This window comes from Zingiber officinale, chromosome 3A (assembly GCF_018446385.1).
Source record: "Zingiber officinale cultivar Zhangliang chromosome 3A, Zo_v1.1, whole genome shotgun sequence".
NCBI classification, from domain to species: Eukaryota; Viridiplantae; Streptophyta; class Magnoliopsida; order Zingiberales; family Zingiberaceae; genus Zingiber; species Zingiber officinale.
In genome coordinates this window covers 47,325,302-47,346,305 of record NC_055990.1, presented here as the reverse complement: position 1 = coordinate 47,346,305, position 21,004 = coordinate 47,325,302, and the positions used below count along the sequence as shown (strand labels likewise).

General features: G+C 38.6%; 3 protein-coding genes across 3 annotated transcripts; all 3 read left to right on the top strand.

Moving 5' to 3' along the window:
- Positions 1-5,067: 5,067 nt before the first annotated feature.
- Positions 5,068-6,834, top strand: LOC122051847 (thioredoxin-like 1-2, chloroplastic). Its single transcript, XM_042613149.1, has 4 exons — positions 5,068-5,467; positions 5,651-5,827; positions 5,919-6,083; positions 6,170-6,834. Exons 1-4 carry the CDS (start codon positions 5,228-5,230, stop codon positions 6,434-6,436), a joined length of 849 nt encoding a protein of 282 aa, XP_042469083.1. The 5' UTR covers positions 5,068-5,227; the 3' UTR covers positions 6,437-6,834.
- A 732-nt stretch (positions 6,835-7,566) lies between these two features.
- Positions 7,567-13,418, top strand: LOC122051846 (phospholipid-transporting ATPase 1-like). The gene is made up of 6 exons (XM_042613148.1): positions 7,567-9,566; positions 10,992-11,697; positions 11,796-11,919; positions 12,010-12,229; positions 12,390-12,848; positions 12,914-13,418. Exons 1-6 carry the CDS (start codon positions 7,729-7,731, stop codon positions 13,122-13,124), a joined length of 3,558 nt encoding a protein of 1,185 aa, XP_042469082.1. The 5' UTR covers positions 7,567-7,728; the 3' UTR covers positions 13,125-13,418.
- Positions 13,419-14,147: 729 nt separating this feature from the next.
- LOC122051845 (NADH--cytochrome b5 reductase 1-like) lies at positions 14,148-19,083 on the top strand. Its single transcript, XM_042613146.1, has 10 exons — positions 14,148-14,337; positions 14,433-14,855; positions 15,388-15,529; positions 15,603-15,693; positions 16,346-16,423; positions 17,655-17,735; positions 17,818-17,907; positions 18,080-18,145; positions 18,338-18,424; positions 18,741-19,083. Exons 2-10 carry the CDS (start codon positions 14,750-14,752, stop codon positions 18,831-18,833), a joined length of 834 nt encoding a protein of 277 aa, XP_042469080.1. The 5' UTR covers positions 14,148-14,337; positions 14,433-14,749; the 3' UTR covers positions 18,834-19,083.
- The last annotated feature ends 1,921 nt before the right edge of the window (positions 19,084-21,004 follow it).

The window sequence follows — 21,004 nt, the reverse complement described above, 5'->3', positions numbered from 1 at the left end:
AAAGAAAAAAATCTTTCCCATTCTTTCAACTCTAATTACAAGTAACTATAATAATAAATAAAAATAATAATTTAAAGACGAGGCACCAGATTTACTTGGCTACAACCTAGTGGTTGTTAATCCAATACCAATGAAAGCACTAAAATAAAATCTCCTTTATTGAAGGCAGAGAAGCCTCTTACACTCATTGAAGAGCTCAGACAGTTGCTAGAAAATGATTACCAGAGTTGATTGTCTATTTCTTAGGTTTAGGGGTCTTTTTATAGCCCCTGGGAAATCTTATCCGGAGTTGGAAGACACCTTCAATAAGGTGGAAGGCACCTCCAGCGAGGAATCAAGGGATAAAGGTTTATCCCTTGGTAGCGGTAACATCAGCCTAGTCGAAGGCGTCTTCAATAGGGATGGAAAGCACCTTCGTACTGTTAATCGAAGGAGCCTTCTAGCCATGGAAGGCGCCTTCCACAGTGAGGCGAAGAGGTGCCGCGAAGGTGCCTTCAATTCCCTTTGAAGGCACCTCCAGCAGCATCTTCAACCTTCTTTTTCTATCCCGCTGCTCTGATCGCCTGGGTGATGTCGGCTAACCGAAATAGGGTTCATCCGAACTCAATTTCTAACCTTCTCTTCGAGCAGACTTCTGCTCCATCTTCTCGTCTCTCAGAACGTAGCGCACACCCTTCTTGTCCAGTGGTGTACTCTTTCGCAGCACCTCGTCCCTCGGATGCACTGAGCCCATCGACTCCCTTCCCGTACCATCCTTCTCACTAGTTGCATATTCCGCTCAACTTTTTATGTTCCTAAGCTCTTACGCACTTAGACACAAGGATCAAAACATAACAGGACCTAACTTAACTTAGTTGATCACATCAAAACTACCATGGGGTCCAACAATCTCCCCTTTTTTGATATGCATAAACTCAAGTTTAAGTTAGGAAAAAAAACAAACAAACCAAATTGTAAGTTGTAATGAAATTGCAATAATAACATTATAAAAATTAACATTATAATGTTGTAATTGAGTTAGCAAAATTTTAAAAAAAATTAAATCTCAAAATTTTAAATTGATAAACATCCTAACTCCCCCTAAATTTGTACCTATTCCCCCCCTTTGATCACATAAAAAAAATGAAATAATAACATAAAAAGTTAGAATATTTTGAAATTAATTTTAAGAGGTACTTAAAAAAATAGTAAACAGAATGGTTAGCAATTTTTTTAAAAAAATTCATAAAGTCAAAATAAAAGAGTTAACAAAAACACTTCGTCAATTGTAAACATTTGACTAATATTTTTAAAAAAATTCTAACTTATTAAAAGATTATAGCAGTAAATCATTTTAATAGTTAGTCAACTAAATATTTGTTTCAATAATAGGCTTCCAAGCTATGACTAGGCTCTAGGCCTTCTTAGATATTGGAATATCAATCACTTTCTTAGACAAAGTCTTTTAAATAAATTAATATTTTAAATTTCAGTCTAAGCATGACTTTAGAATCCAATATAGGTTCCTATCTACTGGATTAATTATAAATTTTGGAGGTATATAATGTCTAGGGATCTTTTTAATTTGACCCCTGTGAAATCGTAAATATTAGTTTATCCTATTATAATTTCTAATTTTTTATTTTTGACAATTATTTAAATTCAAGTATGTGTGGTTATTTTTCAATTTTTCAATTTCTATCTTTAATCTTTTGTTTTCTAATTTTAGATTATTATACAATTCTAGAGGGCATGCATTAGCTAATTATCTTTTTAAATCAATACTTTCTTTTTCTAATTTGTATAAATTTTTAGAAAGTATTTTGATAAAATTAAAAGACTGCTCGGAAGATAGTACACGTACCACACTTACCTTGTGATCTGATGCTCCTCCTTCATCGTAACTTTCTTTTGATGATCCTCCTCCTTCATTGATGCTCATCTCTGAGCTGCTTTTATCTTCTTTATGATGGTTAGCCATCAGGGCTAATTTGGAGAAAGATTCGACCTCAGACTCAGAGGATGATGATTCATCCCATGTGACCTTCAGATTTTTGTGCTTAGATCTTGTTAGTCATGTGCTTTTAACCTTCTCCTTTTTCTTTAGTTCTAGGTAATCGTCTTTGATGTGCCTTTTTCCGTAGCAGTTGTAGCATCAGATCTTCTTTTTGTTTTGATAATCCTTTTTCATCTGCGATTTAAACCTATTAGATCGGATACACTTATTAAATTTTCTTATCATTAGGGCCCCTTCGGCTTCATCAATTGATGCTTCGGAGTCTTGATCTTCCGTTCTTGCCTTTAGGGCAATGTCCTGACTCGGTCCCTTTCTTCATCCTGCATAACGAGATTCATGTAATTCAAAAATGGAAAAGAGATTTTCTAAAGTATTCACCTCGAGATCTTTGGATGTATAGTAGGAGTCTACTATGGATGCCCATTCTAGTATTATTGGGAACACATTTAATGCATACCTTTGTGCATTCCGATTAGTTACCGATTTTCCAAGATTTGTTAATTTGGTAATAAACTCCTTGATTCTTCCATGTAGATGTGCTATTGACTCTCCTTCATCCATCCGGAGGTTCGTCAGTTGGTTTTGGAGCAGGTCCCGTCTCGCAAGCTTTGTTTCGGAAGTTTCTTTGTTGAGCTCTAGGAACTTCTCCCAAAGTTCCTTTGCTGATTCGTACTCACTGATCCTATTCACTTCCTGGGGTGAAAGTACGCTAAGTAGGTGGAATTTGGTTTGTCCGTTTACTACAAAGTCGGCTTGCTCCTTCTTGGTCTATTGATGTTCTTCCTTTTCATTTCCTTGGGAGTTTTTGGGAGCTACAAAATCATATTTAATTATTAATAGTATTTTAAAATCAGTTTTGAAGAATACATCTATGCATTTCTTCCAAGATGCAAATTCTCCCTTGAACTTCGATGGGAAGATTATTGGTTCAACCATCATCTCGGTGCTTCAATCGGTGGTTAGTCCTTCTAAGGCTGTTAGGCTTTGATACTACTTGTTGATTCAGTGGGGCCAGCAAGAGGGGGTGAATTGTCTGAAAAAGAAAAAACCTTTCCCATTCTTTCAACTCTAATTGAAAGTAACTATAATAATAAATGAAAATAACAACTTAAAGACGAGGCACCATATTTACTTGGTTACAACCTAGGTGGTTGTTAATCCAAGACCAATGAAAGCACTAAAAGAAAATATCCTTCGTTAAAGGCGAAGAAGTCTCTTACACTCGTTAAAGAGCTCAGATAGTTGCTAGGAAATGATTACCAGAGTTGATTGTCTATTTCGTAGGTCTAGGGATCTTTTTATAGCCTCTAGGAAATCTTATCCGGAGCTGGAAGACACCTTCAATAAGGTGGGAGGTGCCTTCAACGAGGCGCCAAGGGATAAAGCTTTATCCCTAGGCAACAGTAACATCAGCCTGGTCGAAGGCGCCTTCAATAGGGCTGGAAGGCACATTTGTACTGTTTATCGAAGGTGTCTTTTAGCCATGGAAGGCGCCTTCCACAGTGAGGCGAAGAGGTGCCATGGAGGGGCCTTCAATTCCCTTTGAAGGCGCCTCTAACAACATCTTCAGCCTTGTTTTGCTCTCCTGCTGCTCTGATCGCTTGGGTGATGTCGGCTAATCGAAATAGGGCTCACCCGAACCTAATTTCCGGCCTTCTCCTCAAGCAGGCTTCCGCTCCGGCTTCTCGTCCCTTGGAACGTCACGCACGTTCTTCTCGTCCATTGGTATACTCTTCCGCAGCACCTCGTCCCTTGGATGCACCGAGATTGTCGACTCTCTTCTCGTGCCATCCTTCTCGCTAGCTGTGTCTGTCGCTCGACTTCTTGTATTCCTAAGCTCCTGCACACTTAGACACAAGGATTAAAACATAACAGAACCTAACTTAACTTGGTTGATTACATAAAAATTACCACGGGGTCCAACGATGAAGAATATCAAAATGAGAAGAGAAGATTAACATTATTTACTCGGATTTGAAGCAAGGTACTAAGAGTCTATATGAATAGCTGACATCTCTCCTATATTTAGGCTGATTCTCCTGTCTCTCTCAATCAAACCTTTATTTTATTAATTTTTATTTTTTATTTGGTATTCAATTCTTACGAGCTGACTAATCCTAAGATGGATGACCCAATTCTATATTCTGCCTACCAAGTAAATCAGAAAGTGCCCGTAATTATCTGTATGGAACGACCAACTTCCTTGTTTTATCATCTCATTGAAGGAAAATGCCTTGCAGTGTGACGTTGCTGAGATTCGAACCCTGATGCCTAATTAATCGCTGAAATACCTAACCGTTGTACCAACGGTTGGGGTCGTAATCAAACTTTTTTTATAATCCAAGTATTCAATTTTTCGAACTAATTAATCTTGGAGGTGATCGATCAGGCCCCACAAAAGTTTCCTATCAATCACTAAGGTAAATTGAGAAGCATTTGTAGAGGTCCATCTAAGCGGCTAGCGTTGTTAGAGTTGTCATCCCATTGAAGAAAATCAATCAAACCTTTATTTATTTTAGTTGGTACTAGGTTCTAGCTTAAGTTGACTAATTTTGGAAGTAACTAGACTAACTTCACAAAAATTTTTTATCAACCACCGAAATAAACCAAAAAAATACTTACAACGAACGACCTTATCAACTTAGAGTTCTTATCAAAAAATTCATCTTTTAATTTACCCAAATTGAGATTTGATACATATATACCTAAAAAATTAAGAACTTATAATGTTGCAAGAGTGAAATTGACAGCTTGCTTACCCTAAAATTAGAAAGAAAAAACCTTGTTCCCACCTAATTAACGCAGATCGGCAGCTTGCTCAGACTAAAAATGGAATAACAGAGAAAATAGCATGTTTCCATTATGCGGCTCAATTTTTTGGGTATGTGTTGGGGCTACGAATATGACAAGTCGTTTAAAATTTTTTTTTTGCTTTATCCAAATCCTATCCATTTTCAAGAATACCAGAACGGGTCTAATGACTCATTTATTATAAATTTGAGTCAAATCCACCGTCCAGTTTGGTCAGTTGATCGTTAAGATTAGCCTTCTAAATGGAAAGAAGCAGACGAAATTGGACCATTTGCCTCGCGTCGATTTTATTTTATTTTATTCTATTTCTATTCGAAGCCTCCCGTTCCTTCCCCAGATCGCCGTGTGCCGATCTCGATCTCGTCGTTTTGGTTTCGCAATCTCGGCGACAGGGAGGTGAATCCTCGATCTGGGGCTTCCATGGCGCAGGTTTTGTCCCAGAGGTGCTTCCTTTCGCCGTACGGCGGCCGCCGTCCCTTGTCGTGTTCTTCGGCCAGGAGGAAAAGCCCGGGCTTTGTGGCCCTTCGCCGCGTTTCTTCTCTGAAGATTGAAACCTTGAGGTCGGCTTCACGGAGCGGCGGCTTGCATCTCCGGATACTCCATGTTGGGGCGCTGCGGTGGAAGAACTCACGGGGTTTCTTCTCGGCGATTCCTGTACAGGTGGGTACATGCTTCTGGGACCTAATTCTTCACGATGGCAATTGTTCTTGAATGCTCGATCTCTTATGATCCAAGTTCTAATTATGCTCGAAAGCCATATCATTCTAAACACAAAGGGACATTGTTAGGGCTTATTTATCTTGGTTAAAATTGATATTGGAACTTTGGGCGAATTGCATCCAGATGACTCTTACCATCGGGAAATCTCAGAAATGGTGGGAAAGGGGTCTCCAGTCCAACATGAAGGAGATCGAGTCGGCACAGGATCTCGCTGAATCCTTATTGAACGCCGGCGACAAACTTGTCATCGTAGATTTCTTCTCCCCTGGATGTGGAGGCTGCAGGGCCCTTCATCCAAAGGTATGATCTTTCAACGAAATTTGCCTCATCAACTGCTTTATATCATCAATTTCATGTAATTTGGAAGTTCAGTCTGTCTTTCTTGACGCAGATCTGCCAGATTGCAGAGACGAATCCCGATGTCCAATTTCTTCAAATAAACTACGAGAAGCACAAGCCCATGTGTTACACCTTGAACGTCCATGTCCTCCCCTTCTTTAGGTTTTACCGCGGAGCACATGGTCGACTCTGCAACTTTAGCTGCACCAATGCAACTGTGAGATCCGAAATCCCAGAAGCTAATTTCCATTCGATCGTTTTCTCTTCACCTTTTTTTTAACCGCCGATTTGTTCATCAAGCAGATTAAGAAATTTAAAGATGCATTGGCGAAGCACAACACAGACAGGTGCAGTCTTGGGCCAGCAAAGGGATTGGAGGAATCAGAGCTAATGGCTCTGTCTGCAAACAAAGATCTCTCCTTTACTTACGCTAAAAAGCCAGTTCCTGTCCCCAATCCTGATGATGTCGCGGGGGGAGATTCAACAAACCCGACGACTCTTGTGCCCACAATCAATGGAACCGGCGAAGACTCGGAAGGGAAGGCCCGGTTTGTCTCGGCAGGGGGATGAAAATGGTAGACGATGGGATCGCCATCTCCATGCTTGTTGTAGCTGTAAAGGGTTTTATTCAAGTTCAGACACCACTTTCACTTGTTTGTGCGTACCATTGTTGGTGGGAGAATGGAGATGCAAGAGGAGAAAGGAAAAGGCATATTAACAGCGTTGTTACAACGTGAAGTAGCTACGGAGTAGCTGTTATACGATATAACAGTTATAGAGTAGTTCTTACAATGTTGTAACTTACTTCTAATATTATTACAGCTGTTACAATGTTGGAATACAATATTATTGTACAGCTTCTGTTATACCAGGTACGCACGGGATGTGCCTTAGAATAATTATTTTAAAGTATAATTGTGCAGTATGTATGTTAATTAATTTATAATAATTTTGATCAAATTTAAATAGTTTTAATTGAGTTGGTAAAAATATTTTAATATACTAATAGTATATATAATAATTTTGATTAAAATAAAATAATTAACTTTTTTTTATTAATTTTACAAAATTTAAATGCGTAAAAATTAAAATATTCTAAGTATTTATTTTTTTTTTATTTTAGAAAAAAAATGTCGAAACTATTTTCTCAGAGTGCGGAGAGCCAAATTGGGCCAACAAATTTTTTCCCGGATTGGCTGAACAACCGCTTTCCAACAGAGACGGAGACGTGCTCTTCTTTTATGAGACGGCGTGCAATTTCTTCAGATGAGATAGATGCGGTGCCACGCAGTGGTCCTCTGCATAGACCATCTAGAACGTCATCAAGTGTCATCCACTCCGATTCCAGAAAAACAGTTTGAAAAAAACATGAATCTTCTTGGAAAAAAACTGAACCTAAGAGGAATTTTATAGAAAATTTTCATTTTAGTATTCATATTCCATTATTTATTTTATTTTCTTTCTTTTCATTTTAATGTTAAAAATGCTTCATACTATTTTTATTTTTATTATCAGAATACTTCTAGATAATGATGTTATAGGACGTATTTTTAAAGTTGTTATTCTCTATCACAAGAATACCATCATGATTATAATAATTAGGCTTGTGGTTTAAGATGACAGAAGAAATGACGTCATTGAGACCCTGTAGAGATCGAGACGAGAAGCTATGTCCTGGACCACGAACCCGGGAGCGAGCTTCCGAGTCCAACACACCTTCCGCGTCTTCTTCTCTAGAACCCCAAATCGAAGACTTTCGGAAACCGATCCCATTCTTCTCTTGCTGGGTACCAGCTTATTTCCCCCTTTCGCTCTTCGATTCTCTTCTCTGATTGCCGTTCATGCTCTGAGATTGCCTGTTTATGGCTAGTCATAGCGTAAATCCGCCCGAGGATTCGGCGGCGGCGGAGGCCGCGCCGAACACGGTTCCTCCTCGGCGGGGGAGCTTGTCGTTCCGGTCTCGAGCAGAGAGGAGCTCGTCGGAGACGTTGTCGGTCGAGATTATGGAGCGGTCGAGGTCGAGGCCCATGGCGTCGTACGCCTCCAAACGCTCCGACTCCGACAAGCTCGGCTCGCAGCGGGAGATTGATGACGACGAGGCACGGTTCGTGTACATCAACGACCCGGAGCGGAGCAACCTGGCCGCCCGGTTACCGAACAACGCGATCAAGACGACCAAGTACACCATCCTCACCTTCCTGCCCCGCAACCTGTTCGAGCAGTTCCACCGCGTCGCCTACATCTACTTCCTGATCCTCGCGGGGCTGAACCAGGTCCCACAGCTGGGCGTCTTCAGCCCCGCCGCCTCTATCCTCCCGCTCGCCTTCGTGCTCGGAGTCACCGCCGTCAAGGATGGGTACGAGGACTGGCGGCGCAGCCGCTCTGACCGCAACGAGAATAATCGCGTTGCCTTGGTGCTCGTGCCCGGAGACCGCGAGTTCCGCCCCACGCCCTGGAAGTACGTACGCGTTGGCGAGGTCATCAAAGTCGCTGCCGACGAGTCAATTCCCTGCGATATGGTCCTGCTCGCTACCAGCGACCCCGCCGGTGTTGCCTACGTGCAGACAATCAACCTCGACGGCGAGTCCAATCTCAAGACCAGGTACGCGAAGCAGGAGATGCAGTCAACAGCTCCCGAAGCCCTTTCCGGCCTCATCCGCTGCGAGAAGCCCAACCGCAACATCTACGGCTTCCTCGCCAGCGTCAACGTCGACTTCCCAACCGGAACCGCCGCCACCAAACCCGTGTCGCTCGGCCAATCCAACATCATCCTTCGCGGGTGCGAGCTTAAGAACACGAGCTGGGTGGTGGGCGTGGCGGTGTACACGGGGCAGGACACGAAGGTGATGCTCAACAGCTCCGGCGCTCCCTCCAAGCGCAGCCGTCTCGAGTCGCAGATGAACAGGGAGGTGATCCTCCTGGCCGCCACGCTGTTCGCACTCTGCTCCATCGTCGCGATCCTCGCAGGCGTATGGCTCGTCGATCACCGCCACGAGCTCGACACCCTGCCCTACTACCGAAAGCAGGATCTCTCAGAACCCCAAGTTGGGAAGTACAACTACTACGGCATCGGGGCGGAGACCGTCTTCGCCTTTCTCATGTCCGTGATCCTTTTCCAGGTCATGATTCCGATCGCTCTTTACATCTCAATGGAATTGGTGAGATTAGGACAGGCCTTCTTCATGATTCAAGACAAGAACATGTTCGACGAAGCGACCAAGACAAGATTCCAATGTCGCGCGCTCAACATCAATGAAGATTTAGGGCAAATCAAATACGTGTTCTCTGATAAAACTGGAACCCTGACCGAAAACAAGATGGAGTTCCGATGCGCTAGCGTCCGCGGCGTTGACTACAGTCACGGCGAGGAGGAAAGTCTCTTCAGTTCGGTGAGTAGTGGCGAGACACGGAAACCAAAAACGAGCGTTAAGATCGACCCTGAGCTGATGGATGCAATAAAAGGCGGCCAGGGAATCGAAAAGGCTAATCTTGCTCGCGACTTCTTCCTCGCGTTAGCAACGTGTAACACCGTCGTGCCTATACTAGTGGAGACTCCGGATCCATCGGTGAAGCTCATCGATTACCAAGGCGAGTCGCCGGACGAGCAGGCATTGGTGTATGCCGCCGCCGCCTACGGTTTCATGCTCGTGGAACGGACCTCCGGCCACATTGTCGTCGACGTCCTCGGTGAGAGACAGAGGTACTCTTCATTTCCCATCAATTACTTAACTAGAGTCAACATCAAAGTAGTTGTAAAAGTTGTATTAGATAGTGATCTCAAGTTGTTCTGGTTAAAAGCATGCTTATCCAAAAAAATTTGGCTAATTTTTAACCAACATGAAAAAGACATGCCAATTGGAAAGGTTGTTGAATACTTGGGCAATTGGATGTTTAATGGTTGTCCCTTTTGCTTGCTTCGCTGGAGGTTGATATTCTTCATCCATGGTGGTAGTGCCTTCTCCTCAATTAGTCCAATGAGTTGAATAATTTCATGTCTGGAAAGGGCATTTCTGAGTCTTCTGTAGCTTGTTGCTTGCCTTACATCCTACGGCATTCAAATGGATGCACTTGACAATGGGACTGTGGATTTGGAGTGCTAGACTGCTAATGTTGAAACTTGCACAAAATGATGTAGCTGCCATCATGTTCTTAGTTCTATAGACCATTTAGTGTCAACAATTAGTAGGATTGAGGGCAAAGGACTCACAGACATAGATGAGTATTCATAAATAAGGAATGAAGGAATTCACCAATGTGCATAGAGGCTCACAGATGAGAGTGGGGTTGGAGCTCATCAATGGGGGCAGATGGCTCACAAACAAGGTGAAGAGTGGAGGGGAGCTTCGTCATAAGGTGAAAAGTGTTTGTTGATAAGGGCGAAAGGGTTGCATAAAGAATGTAGCACTTGCGGTCAAGGTGTAAGGGGAGACTTATGGATGAGAGAGGAGCGCAGCGAGCTCATAGATGAATAGGAGAAATGACTTTACTTACCTTAAGCAAAGTCATTTTTCTCAAAAGATACTCTTGTTTTTTTTATTGGCCAAATAAAAAAATTTCACTGATTTTCTAGATAACAATTGAGTATTGAATTTAGTTGATTCCGCAATAAATACTTGTTGAACTTATCTCACACTTCACCTTCTGGTTATTTCTTAGTGAAGTTACATTTATCTATCAAAATTTTTGTGAATGAGAATTTGATCTACCCATAGGAGCAATTTGGTATCCCTAACCGATCAAATTTTGCAAGATTTAGTTTCGTGATTAATGTTTAATGTTTGTTTAGTCATAATATATTGGGTGTTTCGTGGCGTCCAAATTTTGGTTGTAGAATCCAAAGAACATGTGGCTTAGCTCATTGGTTCAACCTAGAAATTAAATTGGAATAATGTGGATATCATGCATTAGGTATGAATTGGAATATTGTGCATATTAAAACATTGTTGGTCCTTGGCGGGTATCACACCACAATAAACAAAGAATGGTGGTCAATCATTGATACTAATCTATACAGTAAAACATTAATGAATTGATTTTCCAGTGTTTGCTACTGTTTCTCACTTGAGACATTTCAGATGTAAATGAACTAATTTTTTAAAATATTTCTGTGATACTGTAAATGCAGATTCAATGTTTTGGGCCTTCATGAATTTGATAGCGATCGGAAGAGGATGTCAGTTGTAATTGGCTTCCCGGACAAGACTATAAAACTATTTGTGAAAGGTGCAGATAATTCAATGTTTGGGGTTATACGAAAGAACATAGACTTGGATATCATTAGGGAAACTGAGACAAATCTGCATGCATATTCATCAATGGGTCTGAGGACATTGGTTATTGGCATGAGAGAATTTAGTATAGATGTGTTTGAGGAGTGGCATTCTGCCTATGAGAAAGCAAGTCAGTCCTTAATTGGTAGGGCAAAGTTACTGCGAGCTGTTGCAGCCAATGTCGAAAGAGATCTGAACATATTGGGGGCCTCTGGGATCGAGGACAAGCTGCAACAGGGTGTGCCTGAAGCCATAGAGTCTCTGAGGCAAGCTGGGATCAAGGTCTGGGTTTTGACAGGGGATAAGCAAGAAACAGCGATATCTATTGGGTTTTCGTGTAAGCTTCTAACAAGAGAAATGACTCAGATTGTGATAAACAGCAACTCAAAAGAAGCCTGTAGAAAAAGCCTACAAGATGCAGCTTCTACGGCCAGGCGTCTCAAAGCAGCACCTGACTCTGAAAGTACATTTTCGGGCACAGGATCCATGCAGACTCCTCTGGCTTTGATCATTGATGGCACCAGCCTTGTTCACATCTTGGATACTGAATTGGAAGATGAGGTAAGGGTTCGCAGTGTTATCATGTCTTCGGATTTGTTGTTTGATGATTTCACCAGATTCGATTCATGTTAGTTTGCTTGTTGTTCTTGCTGGCGTAGCTGTTCGAAGTGGCCACTGTATGTGACGTTGTATTGTGCTGTCGCGTTGCTCCAATGCAAAAGGCTGGAATAGTCACTCTTATAAAGAACCGAACCGATGATATGACTCTTGCAATTGGAGATGGTAATGTGGTTAATATCAATTCTCACTTTATGTTGTGACAATAAAAAAATATCACATTGTTATGACTTGGTTTGTAAATTGTAATATCAGGTGCAAATGATGTCTCGATGATCCAAATGGCTGATGTTGGGATTGGCATAAGCGGGCAAGAGGGTCGGCAGGCTGTTATGGCCTCAGATTTTGCTATGGGACAGTTCAGATTCTTGGTGCCACTTTTGTTGGTACATGGCCATTGGAATTACCAAAGGATGGCCTACATGATCATGTACAATTTCTATAGAAATTCAGTATTTGTTTTCCTCCTATTCTGGTAAGTATTACCATTTCAGTTTCAGTTTCAGTTTGTTGGGGCCACTTTTCCCTGTTTCTTTTATTCATCTTTTTGTAGCTCGTGCTATCTTCAACATCATGAATTCTCACTTATAGTCTCTCCTCAAGTTAATATCTAACAGATGGTTTCTCAATCATAGGAATGTACTCTACACTTCATACAGCTTGGTAAGCGCAATAAACGAATGGAGCAGTGTCTTATATTCAGTAATTTACACAGCGCTGCCAACTATCATCGTAGGTGTCCTCGATAAGGATGTTAGCAGGAAGACATTGCTAAAGTACCCGAAACTGTACCGAGCAGGCCAAAACAATGAACGATACAACCTGAAATTGTTTGTCCTTACGATGATGGACTCCCTTTGGCAGAGTCTCACTGTATTCTACATCCCTTATCTTGCATACAGACGCAGCACCATTGATGGTCCAAGCCTAGGGGATTTGTTGATCCTTGCAGTGGTCCTTGTAGTCAATATTCACTTGGCCATGGATGTGTTTCAGTGGAATTGGATCACACATGCATCGCTATGGGGCTGCATTGTCGCAACAATAATTTGTGTCATTATCATCGATTGCATATGGATGTTTCCTGGTTACTGGTATGTCCTGTCTTGCCAACCTTTGGATCCATAATTTCTAACCTAACAATGCCTCATTCTTGTAGGGCAATATTTCATATCATGGGGACGAGACTATTTTGGGCTTGCCTTTTCGGAATTTTAGTGGCATCGATGGTTCCTCGCTTTACAACCAAGGCTTTGACAGAGTATCTCATGCCGAGTGATGTACAACTTGCTAGAGAGCTGGAGAAGTCTGAGGAGACAAATCTATCCAATTCATCAGAGATTCCATTGAGCACATTCTCACAACTCTAATGCTCATGTATTAAGTTTTTTCTTTTCTTTACCTTCCAATTTTGTTCACTTTTGATTTCTACTTTGTGTATATTTATTCTTTTAGCTGGCAATCGGATCATTGGCCGAATGCTAGAGGGTCACCAATCCTTATCCTTAAGGATCTGGATTTGTGTTGTGTATTTAGTTGAATGTCTACTTGCTTTGTTTAGTCTATTTCTTTTACAAATATCCCTTTTTATTGTTTAGTTTTACACTTGTATTTGTTTAAGATTTGATAAGGAATTGGTATACCTTTCGGTGTAGTTATTGTCACGACTCTACATTTTCGGTTTATTAGATGTTTTTCAATATAGTTGGAGTGCTTTTGAAAGCTGTGATAGAGATATTTTTTGTAGGACAAAAATAAAAAGGGTGTTTCATCCTTTTAGGATTTTTTTAATATTTTTTAATTAAAAGGCTGCTCCTTTTTAATTTGTAATCAAAAGGGCTCTAATATACACTTTGTGTATTATTATCTTTGTCACTCATTTTCATCAATCAATTTTATAAATATAACTTTTGTTATAATAGTTATGAATTATAGTTGTTATAATAATATAACAATTATAATTTATTTATATGAATGTTGTTAAATAAGAAAGTTTATATTGTAACAATTATAAAAAACCATACTGAGAAAATGTAATTGTTATTGAATAAATATAAAATTAAAATTGTAGCTGCTAAAAAATTATAATAATTGTGAATTTATAATTGTTATAATATATAAAAATTATTGAATAAATTAAATTTGTAGACACTGTAGGATGATGATATTATTATTATTATTATATTTGAGGACACTCTTCTAGTTTTTTACTTATTTTTTATATAAAAATAATTTATTTATAAAAAAGAAAATATGAGTATACTTATATGCATCATTTAGTTGGAAAGTAATTCACAGTCGCCTGATTTACAATATAGATTTCCATCACTTGGGATAAGGAGCACTTTTATTTTTATTCTATAAATATTATGCAATATTAAATTCTTAGTTGCTTCTATTAATTTCAGCTCCTCCTATTGAATCCGGTCAACGGCGTGAATTCTTGGCACCTGTAAGCAAGTCAAATCAAATGCCTGAACAAAACGGGAGTATAATCGATCGCCGTCAGCGATGGAATCCATGGTAGAATTTGGATAATAGTTGTGTGCCATAATTAATCTTCACTGGCAAACAAAGATAGTGGTCAGTTTCCTCCATTCCGATCTTTTTATCGAGATCCGTCTAAATAATTTGAATCTCGATCCTATTTATTGATCATTGTTATCTATTCTCTTCAGTTTTGGATTGAATTTGATCGGCCCATCAGTGAAATTGCAGTCAAATACGATTCAATCCCGGCACGGATTCAAAAGCACTAATTTGTGAACCAATTACAACGATAAGCCCTAAATTAAAAATCTTGACAACGCAAAGCCCCCCCAGTTTCGTTGAAAACCGGGTTGTTGGAGAAGGGCTGGTTTCCTATAAGAGGCGGGTAGGTGAGCTGTTGGCGAGGAGGTTCTTCATATAAGCATCGGTAGGTTTAGGGAGAGAGCAGAAGAGAGAGATAGAGCGTGGGGTTCGGAGCGCAAAGGAGTCTCCTTTTCTGCAATCCATGGATTTGTTTGGGTCCTGTGGCATCGAGGCTGTCGGGATAGCCGTCGCCGTGGTCGCCGTCGCTGCAGGCGCCGCTTACTTCTACTTGGGCAGGAAATCGAAAGGTGAGACTTTGGGTATCTGATTTATCTTTTTTTTAGAGCTGAGCCTCGATGTGCTTGGATCGATTTGACTTCGCTGTCGCTTGTGTTGTGGATCTGGCCGCCTTCTTCTTTGTATTAAGCGATTACTCGATTTGTTCTACTGGATATTTTCCCTTCTCTCGTCCTTAAAAGATTACGATTTTGGTATTTTTTTTTTTCCTTCCGTCTCTGTAAATATCAGATCACATCATGTAGGATTTCGTTAAGTTGGTCTGATGATTCGAAATTAGAGGATGATTAGATGGTGATTCAGAGTTATACCCTTTCTCTTTTTTCTTCAATAGATTTTGCTGTAAATACTTCTGGATAATAGGTTCTAGAATTTGTAGTCTCTTTGACTTGAGCTTCTATTACAGAACGTGCAATCTTTTTCCTTAAGTTATGCTAATTGAATTAAGAATATAATTTGATTGGCGAGTGAATTCGGATTTCTTTGATGAAAAATGCTTTGAATCCAGTAAGCTCTTTAAGGTTTCATTCTTTGCTTTCACAGGTTCCTTGGATCCAGAGAATTTCAGGAATTTCAAACTTGTTCAGAAGAAACAACTTAGCCACAATGTTGCTAAATTCCGATTTGCTCTTCCTACTCCCACTTCTGTGCTAGGTCTTCCAATTGGTCAGCATATCAGCTGCAGGTTGGTTAATCTTTGTCCACATATAGTGAATGCTCTTATATCGATCTAATGGCATTTTTGTTTGCATTGGCAGGGGAAAAGACAATCTTGGTGAAGAAGTTATTAAACCGTATACACCAACTACTCTGGACTCTGATATTGGATACTTTGAACTTGTTATAAAGGTAATACAGAGACTTGTTCCATGTAAATGAGAGAAAATCTATATGCATACGGTGAAGCATGATTTCTTGCTCGGTGTACATCTAATCTCTTGAAAACCATAGACAGGTGCATGTGGCACGTAGTTGGATAACCTCACAGCACATGCAGCATGCTGTATGCGGGTGCACATATGGTCCTTAATGGAATAATAAACTTTAAATAGTTTAGTAATTAATCAATATGAACATACTATACAATATCATTGACTTCTATCTCATAATAAATAACCAAACTGCAAAAGGAATATTGGTTCTTATACAGTGGTAGTTCCATAAGATTCAAACATTGTTATTCAAAATTGTTAAATGCTTTGTAGGAAGGAAATATTTACAAGATGACCTGATTGAGTTTCTCAAATCATGGGTTTGCTACAAGTGGTGAAGAAATAGGAAAATGTAGAATTAGGTTATAGGGGAGGCATTGACCATCAATTTGCATTAAGTGGATTTTAGCTTTTAGTTGTGGGCATCCATGATTTTGTAATGCATGCTATAGAAACCATATAATGTTTTAACTGAGTGTGTAAATGGTCCATTTGCACAATTATGATGCATATAGCATATACAAAGCTCTGAACCTAATTATGTTGTGAACTTTGTGCCTGTAATGCAGATGTATCCTCAAGGAAGAATGTCTCATCATTTCCGTGAAATGAAAGTTGGTGACTACATGTCAGTGAAAGGGCCTAAGGTATGTCATACTAGTTCATCTTATTATGTTGTCATAATAAGCCTATACTAGATTAAATTTCTTTTCTTATCGGTATTTTTTTGAATCATTATTATGTTGTCATAGAGATATCTTATATAGTTGGCGACTGTGCTTGCCCTTAGCGCCCCCGCCAACCTATCCCCGGTTGACACGGAGGAGGTAAATCACGGGTGACTACTATCCTTTGGAATAGTGACTGGCGCATGAGGGAGACATTTACCTTGGCTATGCTAAGATTTGAACCCCAAATCTCAAGTTGGCAGCACCTCATGCGCTAGTCACTAGACTGTCCCGAGGGAACAAGAGATATCTTATATAGAATATGAGTATGATTGTTGAAATGGAGAAGAGCGTCGGGTGTTTTATGTGATCGTAAAGTACTTCTAAAATTTAAAATGAAGTTTTATAAAATGGTTAGACCTGCTATATTATATGATGCTGAATGTTGGGCTATGACTTGAGCACATAAGTAAAAGATGAGAGTTGCAGAGATGAGAATGTTAAGGTAGATCTGTGGACATATAAGGATGAACATAATAAGAAATGAGAGCATTAGAGAGAAAGTTGGAGTTGCATCTAGTGAGGAAAAACTCTGAGAGACATATTTAATATAGTATGGATATGTACTTAGACACCCAATAAATGCTCTACTTAGGCGATGTGAAACTACGACAAATACACACATCAAATGAGGAAGAGGAAGACAATAAAATAAGATACAATTTATTTAAGTATAGATGATGATCCATATAGTTGACCCCATCTAGTGGAATAAGGCTTGATTGCTGTTGTTGTTATTGTATCGATATTTTCTTGGATTGTTGAGTTAATATTTATACACACTCACCAATTAAAAATTGCAAATGCTTTTCACAGTAAGTATAGTTGTTAGTAGGTTTTTATCTAAGTACTTTTACGTTAAGCTCAAAGTTTATATTCCCTTGGTGCTCCTTCACCATCATTCACCCTTTTTTTTTTTTCTCACTGCATGGTATGGATCGTGCCTCAAAAATGAGGTTTCTAACAATGAGAAAAATAAACATCTAGTTTCCAATAGAAAGGTTGAACATATCTCTTCAGTATTTGAAGTCAAATATTTGGTTTCTTGTCCTGCCCGAGTAACTCTCATTTACAATGTGTCCTTCACAACTGCATTTTTTAGTAAATGGTTACTCCATATGACTTCTAATCAGCCCTTCTATACTTCCAGGGACGCTTCAAGTATCAGGTTGGGCAAGTCAGAGCTTTTGGAATGATTGCCGGTGGATCTGGCATTACTCCAATGTTTCAGGTATAGAATGATTTAGTCATCGTGTCTTTGATATGACTGAAAATGGCCAAACCTGTAATTCTAATACCAATTTTCATCTTAGGTTACAAGGGCCATACTGGAAAACCCAAAGGATAAAACTAAGGTTCAACTTATCTACGCTAATGTCACTTACGAAGACATTCTTCTGAAGGTAAATTCACAACTTATGATACTTCTTTCATGATAGATTATACACCAAGTACTATATAACTTAATAGGTCAATGGTAGGATTGCTCGTTGGGCACCATATTATTTTTTGAAGTTTGAATTACTAGTGTTTGTCCATCTGTTACAATTATGAGAAAGTTTGTGGCGTATGCAGGAAGAGTTGGACGGCTTGGCTAGGAATTATCCTGATCGTTTTCAAATTTTTTATGTGCTTAATCAGGTGAAATACTGTTGATTGTCATTTGAAGTTCTATTATATGGTGTCACTTGCAGTATTACCTCTGATTCATATCTGAAGCAGCTGATGTGATGGTTTCTTGATAATCAAATTCTGATATAATATCTCCTTCGCTATGTTTTATTTGTTTCGCTTATTATTTTCTGAACATTGTTATATCCCTTTTTCCTGCAGCCCCCTGAGAGTTGGGATGGTGGTGTTGGCTTTGTGTCAAAAGATATGATCAAAACTCACTGTCCTGCACCGGCACAAGACATCCAGGTAGACATGACAGACTACAGAGTCATCTATCATTATATATGCATAAATCATCACAATTTTGGTCCTCAACCCAGATAAAAAAAGTTAGAAAGTTTCATTATGATCGAATAGTCAGTTAAAACAATGTCAACCCTAATGAGCATAGACCTACACTGTAGTTATTATAAGACTAAATTGTCAGTCGTCACTAGTGATAGGTATGAAATCCTTGAAGACAATGTCGATTCTCTGATTCATGACTCACGTGCATATGTGTGCATTCATATTAATGTATATTTGCATAGTTTATGGTAACCGGAGCTTTCTTTTGACACAGGTCCTGAGATGTGGTCCGCCTCCCATGAACAAAGCCATAGCAGCACACCTAGATGACCTTGGTTATACAAAGGAGATGCAGTTCCAATTCTAATAAGATTGAAAAAGGCAAAAATAAGATTAAGATTTTCCTCAATTTCTCTGCTTTGTTTCTGTAGAAGCGATGCCCAAACCTGTTAATCATTTAATTTGAAAGTGTCTCGACCAACTAAAACCTTCTGCCCTTCCTAGTGAACTTCTCTGTGAGATTGCCTTTGCTTTTCCGAAAGCAACATTTATTGTGTTCTAAATTGAGCATGGATAATAGAAAGAAAGCATTACTATTTGTATGCCTATTTCAATTAGCAGCAATCTTCTGTGTGAGAAATGGCCTACAAGAGTTTCATTTTTTGTTCTGTTGCGAGATTCAAACAATAATAATAAAATTTTATTATACTAAGTAGGGTATTTCTCTATTTATATTTAAACAAATTTTATTTTATTATTAATTAAATCTTTTTGATTTTCTTTGTTTGATAAGTATATTTGTCTCATAATTCAACATTCAACTTCACATAATATAATAGATCTAATTGTCATTTTGTATAATTTTTTTTTTAAATTTAAAGATATTTTATGATCACAAAGAATACCTAACATTTTTTTTTTTCATTTTAATCATTTTTTTTTTGTATTTTTACATAAGACATCTTTCAATTTCTCTATAAATTCATTGATGTGGTGGATATTGGAGGCCACATGTGGTAGGGTCAAGATGAAAGCCAAGTCAATTGGTTAAAAGGCAAGTAGAGGTGGAAGTTAAAATTGTCGATCAGACTCTTTCGACTCGGCCATATGATTATTTTGACTTAGTCATGCGACTAATCGATCGATTCGGCCAACCCGACTACTCCAGCTCAATCATATGACTTTAACTTGGTCATACGACTACTCTAGCTTGGTCAACTTACTACATCAACTCGGTCAACCAATTACTCTAGCTAGGTCAACCGATTACTTCGATTTAGCTAGGTCGTTTGACCTCTCCGACTTAGTTTACTAGACTCCGTCAAATTGATCATCCTCAGTGGAGACCTACATCCTATGTGATTTACCATACCATTTTTCTCAAAAACGTGAGTAACATATCTGTCACTCTCGAAGAACTTGGATATCGTGAGTGTTAAGACGTGGGCAACCGAATTAATTTTTTTTGTAAGACGTGGGTGCTACAAGAAAACTATCGATTAACGATCAAATTAATATTCATTTGTTAATTTAGGGATCAAACTTTAATTCGGTTGCTAATTTAGTAACGTAAAAAATATTCCATCACTAAAATAGTAGTCTAATATTAATTTTGTTGCTAATTTAATGATCGGACATTAATTTAGTCGCTGTTGACATCTAAGTACATATTTTGTATCATTTTAAATATTTTTGTTTTCTTAATGGGTACAATTCTGTCTTTCTCTTTAATGTTCTTATTTTTTTTATTTTATTCATTCTCGTTTATCTGTACACTTTAATATTTTCATCTCTTATCTTTTACTCATATGTTCGAATTATAACTCAATATTTAATTCATATAACATAATAAATTTAATTATGATTATATATATATATATATATATATATATATATATATATATTTTAAAGATAATCATCCTCTTTATATTTTAATAAGACATCTCTCAAGTTTTAAATTAATGTGATCACAAACTGTTTGCTAGGCTTCTATAACATGCATGCATGCTTCTGCATGATTGAGTTTGTATGCCTATTTCCTGGGAAGTTTACGTTGGAACTGAATGGTGTGAATTCACCATTTCAAAAAAGGAAATTAGGCGTGTAATTGGATAGAAGAATTGTAATTGGATAGAAGAATTGTACCAACCTCAAGAATTATTAAGTGGAAATATTTTGGGCTGACAATACTTCTACATCTCGAGAAAATCTTAATTTAATGTAAAATTTGTTTTAAAAAATAAGTTCACATGGAGATTCAAATTTATTAGAAGAAATTAGAAATGAGCAATAGATTAATAACTGAACGATTTAGACCAAATAAATTAAAGATAATTTAAATAAATTGAATTGACTGAATTTATTATGAAAATTGAATTGATAAAAATTCGATTAATTCGATCAGTTACCCAATTAACCGATGTTTTAATAATTTAATTTTTTTTTTTTAAAAAAAACATCAGTCAATGTTTACAATATATATATTAGTGGTTTGAGGGAGTGACAAGCAGTGCTCTGCTCAGGATTCGCTCCAGAGCG

Coding starts and splice junctions, on each gene's coding strand:
- LOC122051846 (XM_042613148.1), top strand. CDS start 7,729: ATGGCTAGTCATAGCGTAAATCCGCCCGAGGATTCGGCGGCGGCGGAG. Junction 11,920..12,009: donor GACTCTTGCAATTGGAGATG/GTAATGTGGTTA, acceptor TTGTAATATCAG/GTGCAAATGATGTCTCGATG. Junction 12,849..12,913: donor TGGATGTTTCCTGGTTACTG/GTATGTCCTGTC, acceptor TCATTCTTGTAG/GGCAATATTTCATATCATGG.
- LOC122051847 (XM_042613149.1), top strand. CDS start 5,228: ATGGCGCAGGTTTTGTCCCAGAGGTGCTTCCTTTCGCCGTACGGCGGC. Junction 5,468..5,650: donor TCTCGGCGATTCCTGTACAG/GTGGGTACATGC, acceptor AATTGCATCCAG/ATGACTCTTACCATCGGGAA. Junction 6,084..6,169: donor TTAGCTGCACCAATGCAACT/GTGAGATCCGAA, acceptor TTCATCAAGCAG/ATTAAGAAATTTAAAGATGC.
- LOC122051845 (XM_042613146.1), top strand. CDS start 14,750: ATGGATTTGTTTGGGTCCTGTGGCATCGAGGCTGTCGGGATAGCCGTC. Junction 16,424..17,654: donor TGTCAGTGAAAGGGCCTAAG/GTATGTCATACT, acceptor CTATACTTCCAG/GGACGCTTCAAGTATCAGGT. Junction 17,736..17,817: donor GCATTACTCCAATGTTTCAG/GTATAGAATGAT, acceptor TTTTCATCTTAG/GTTACAAGGGCCATACTGGA.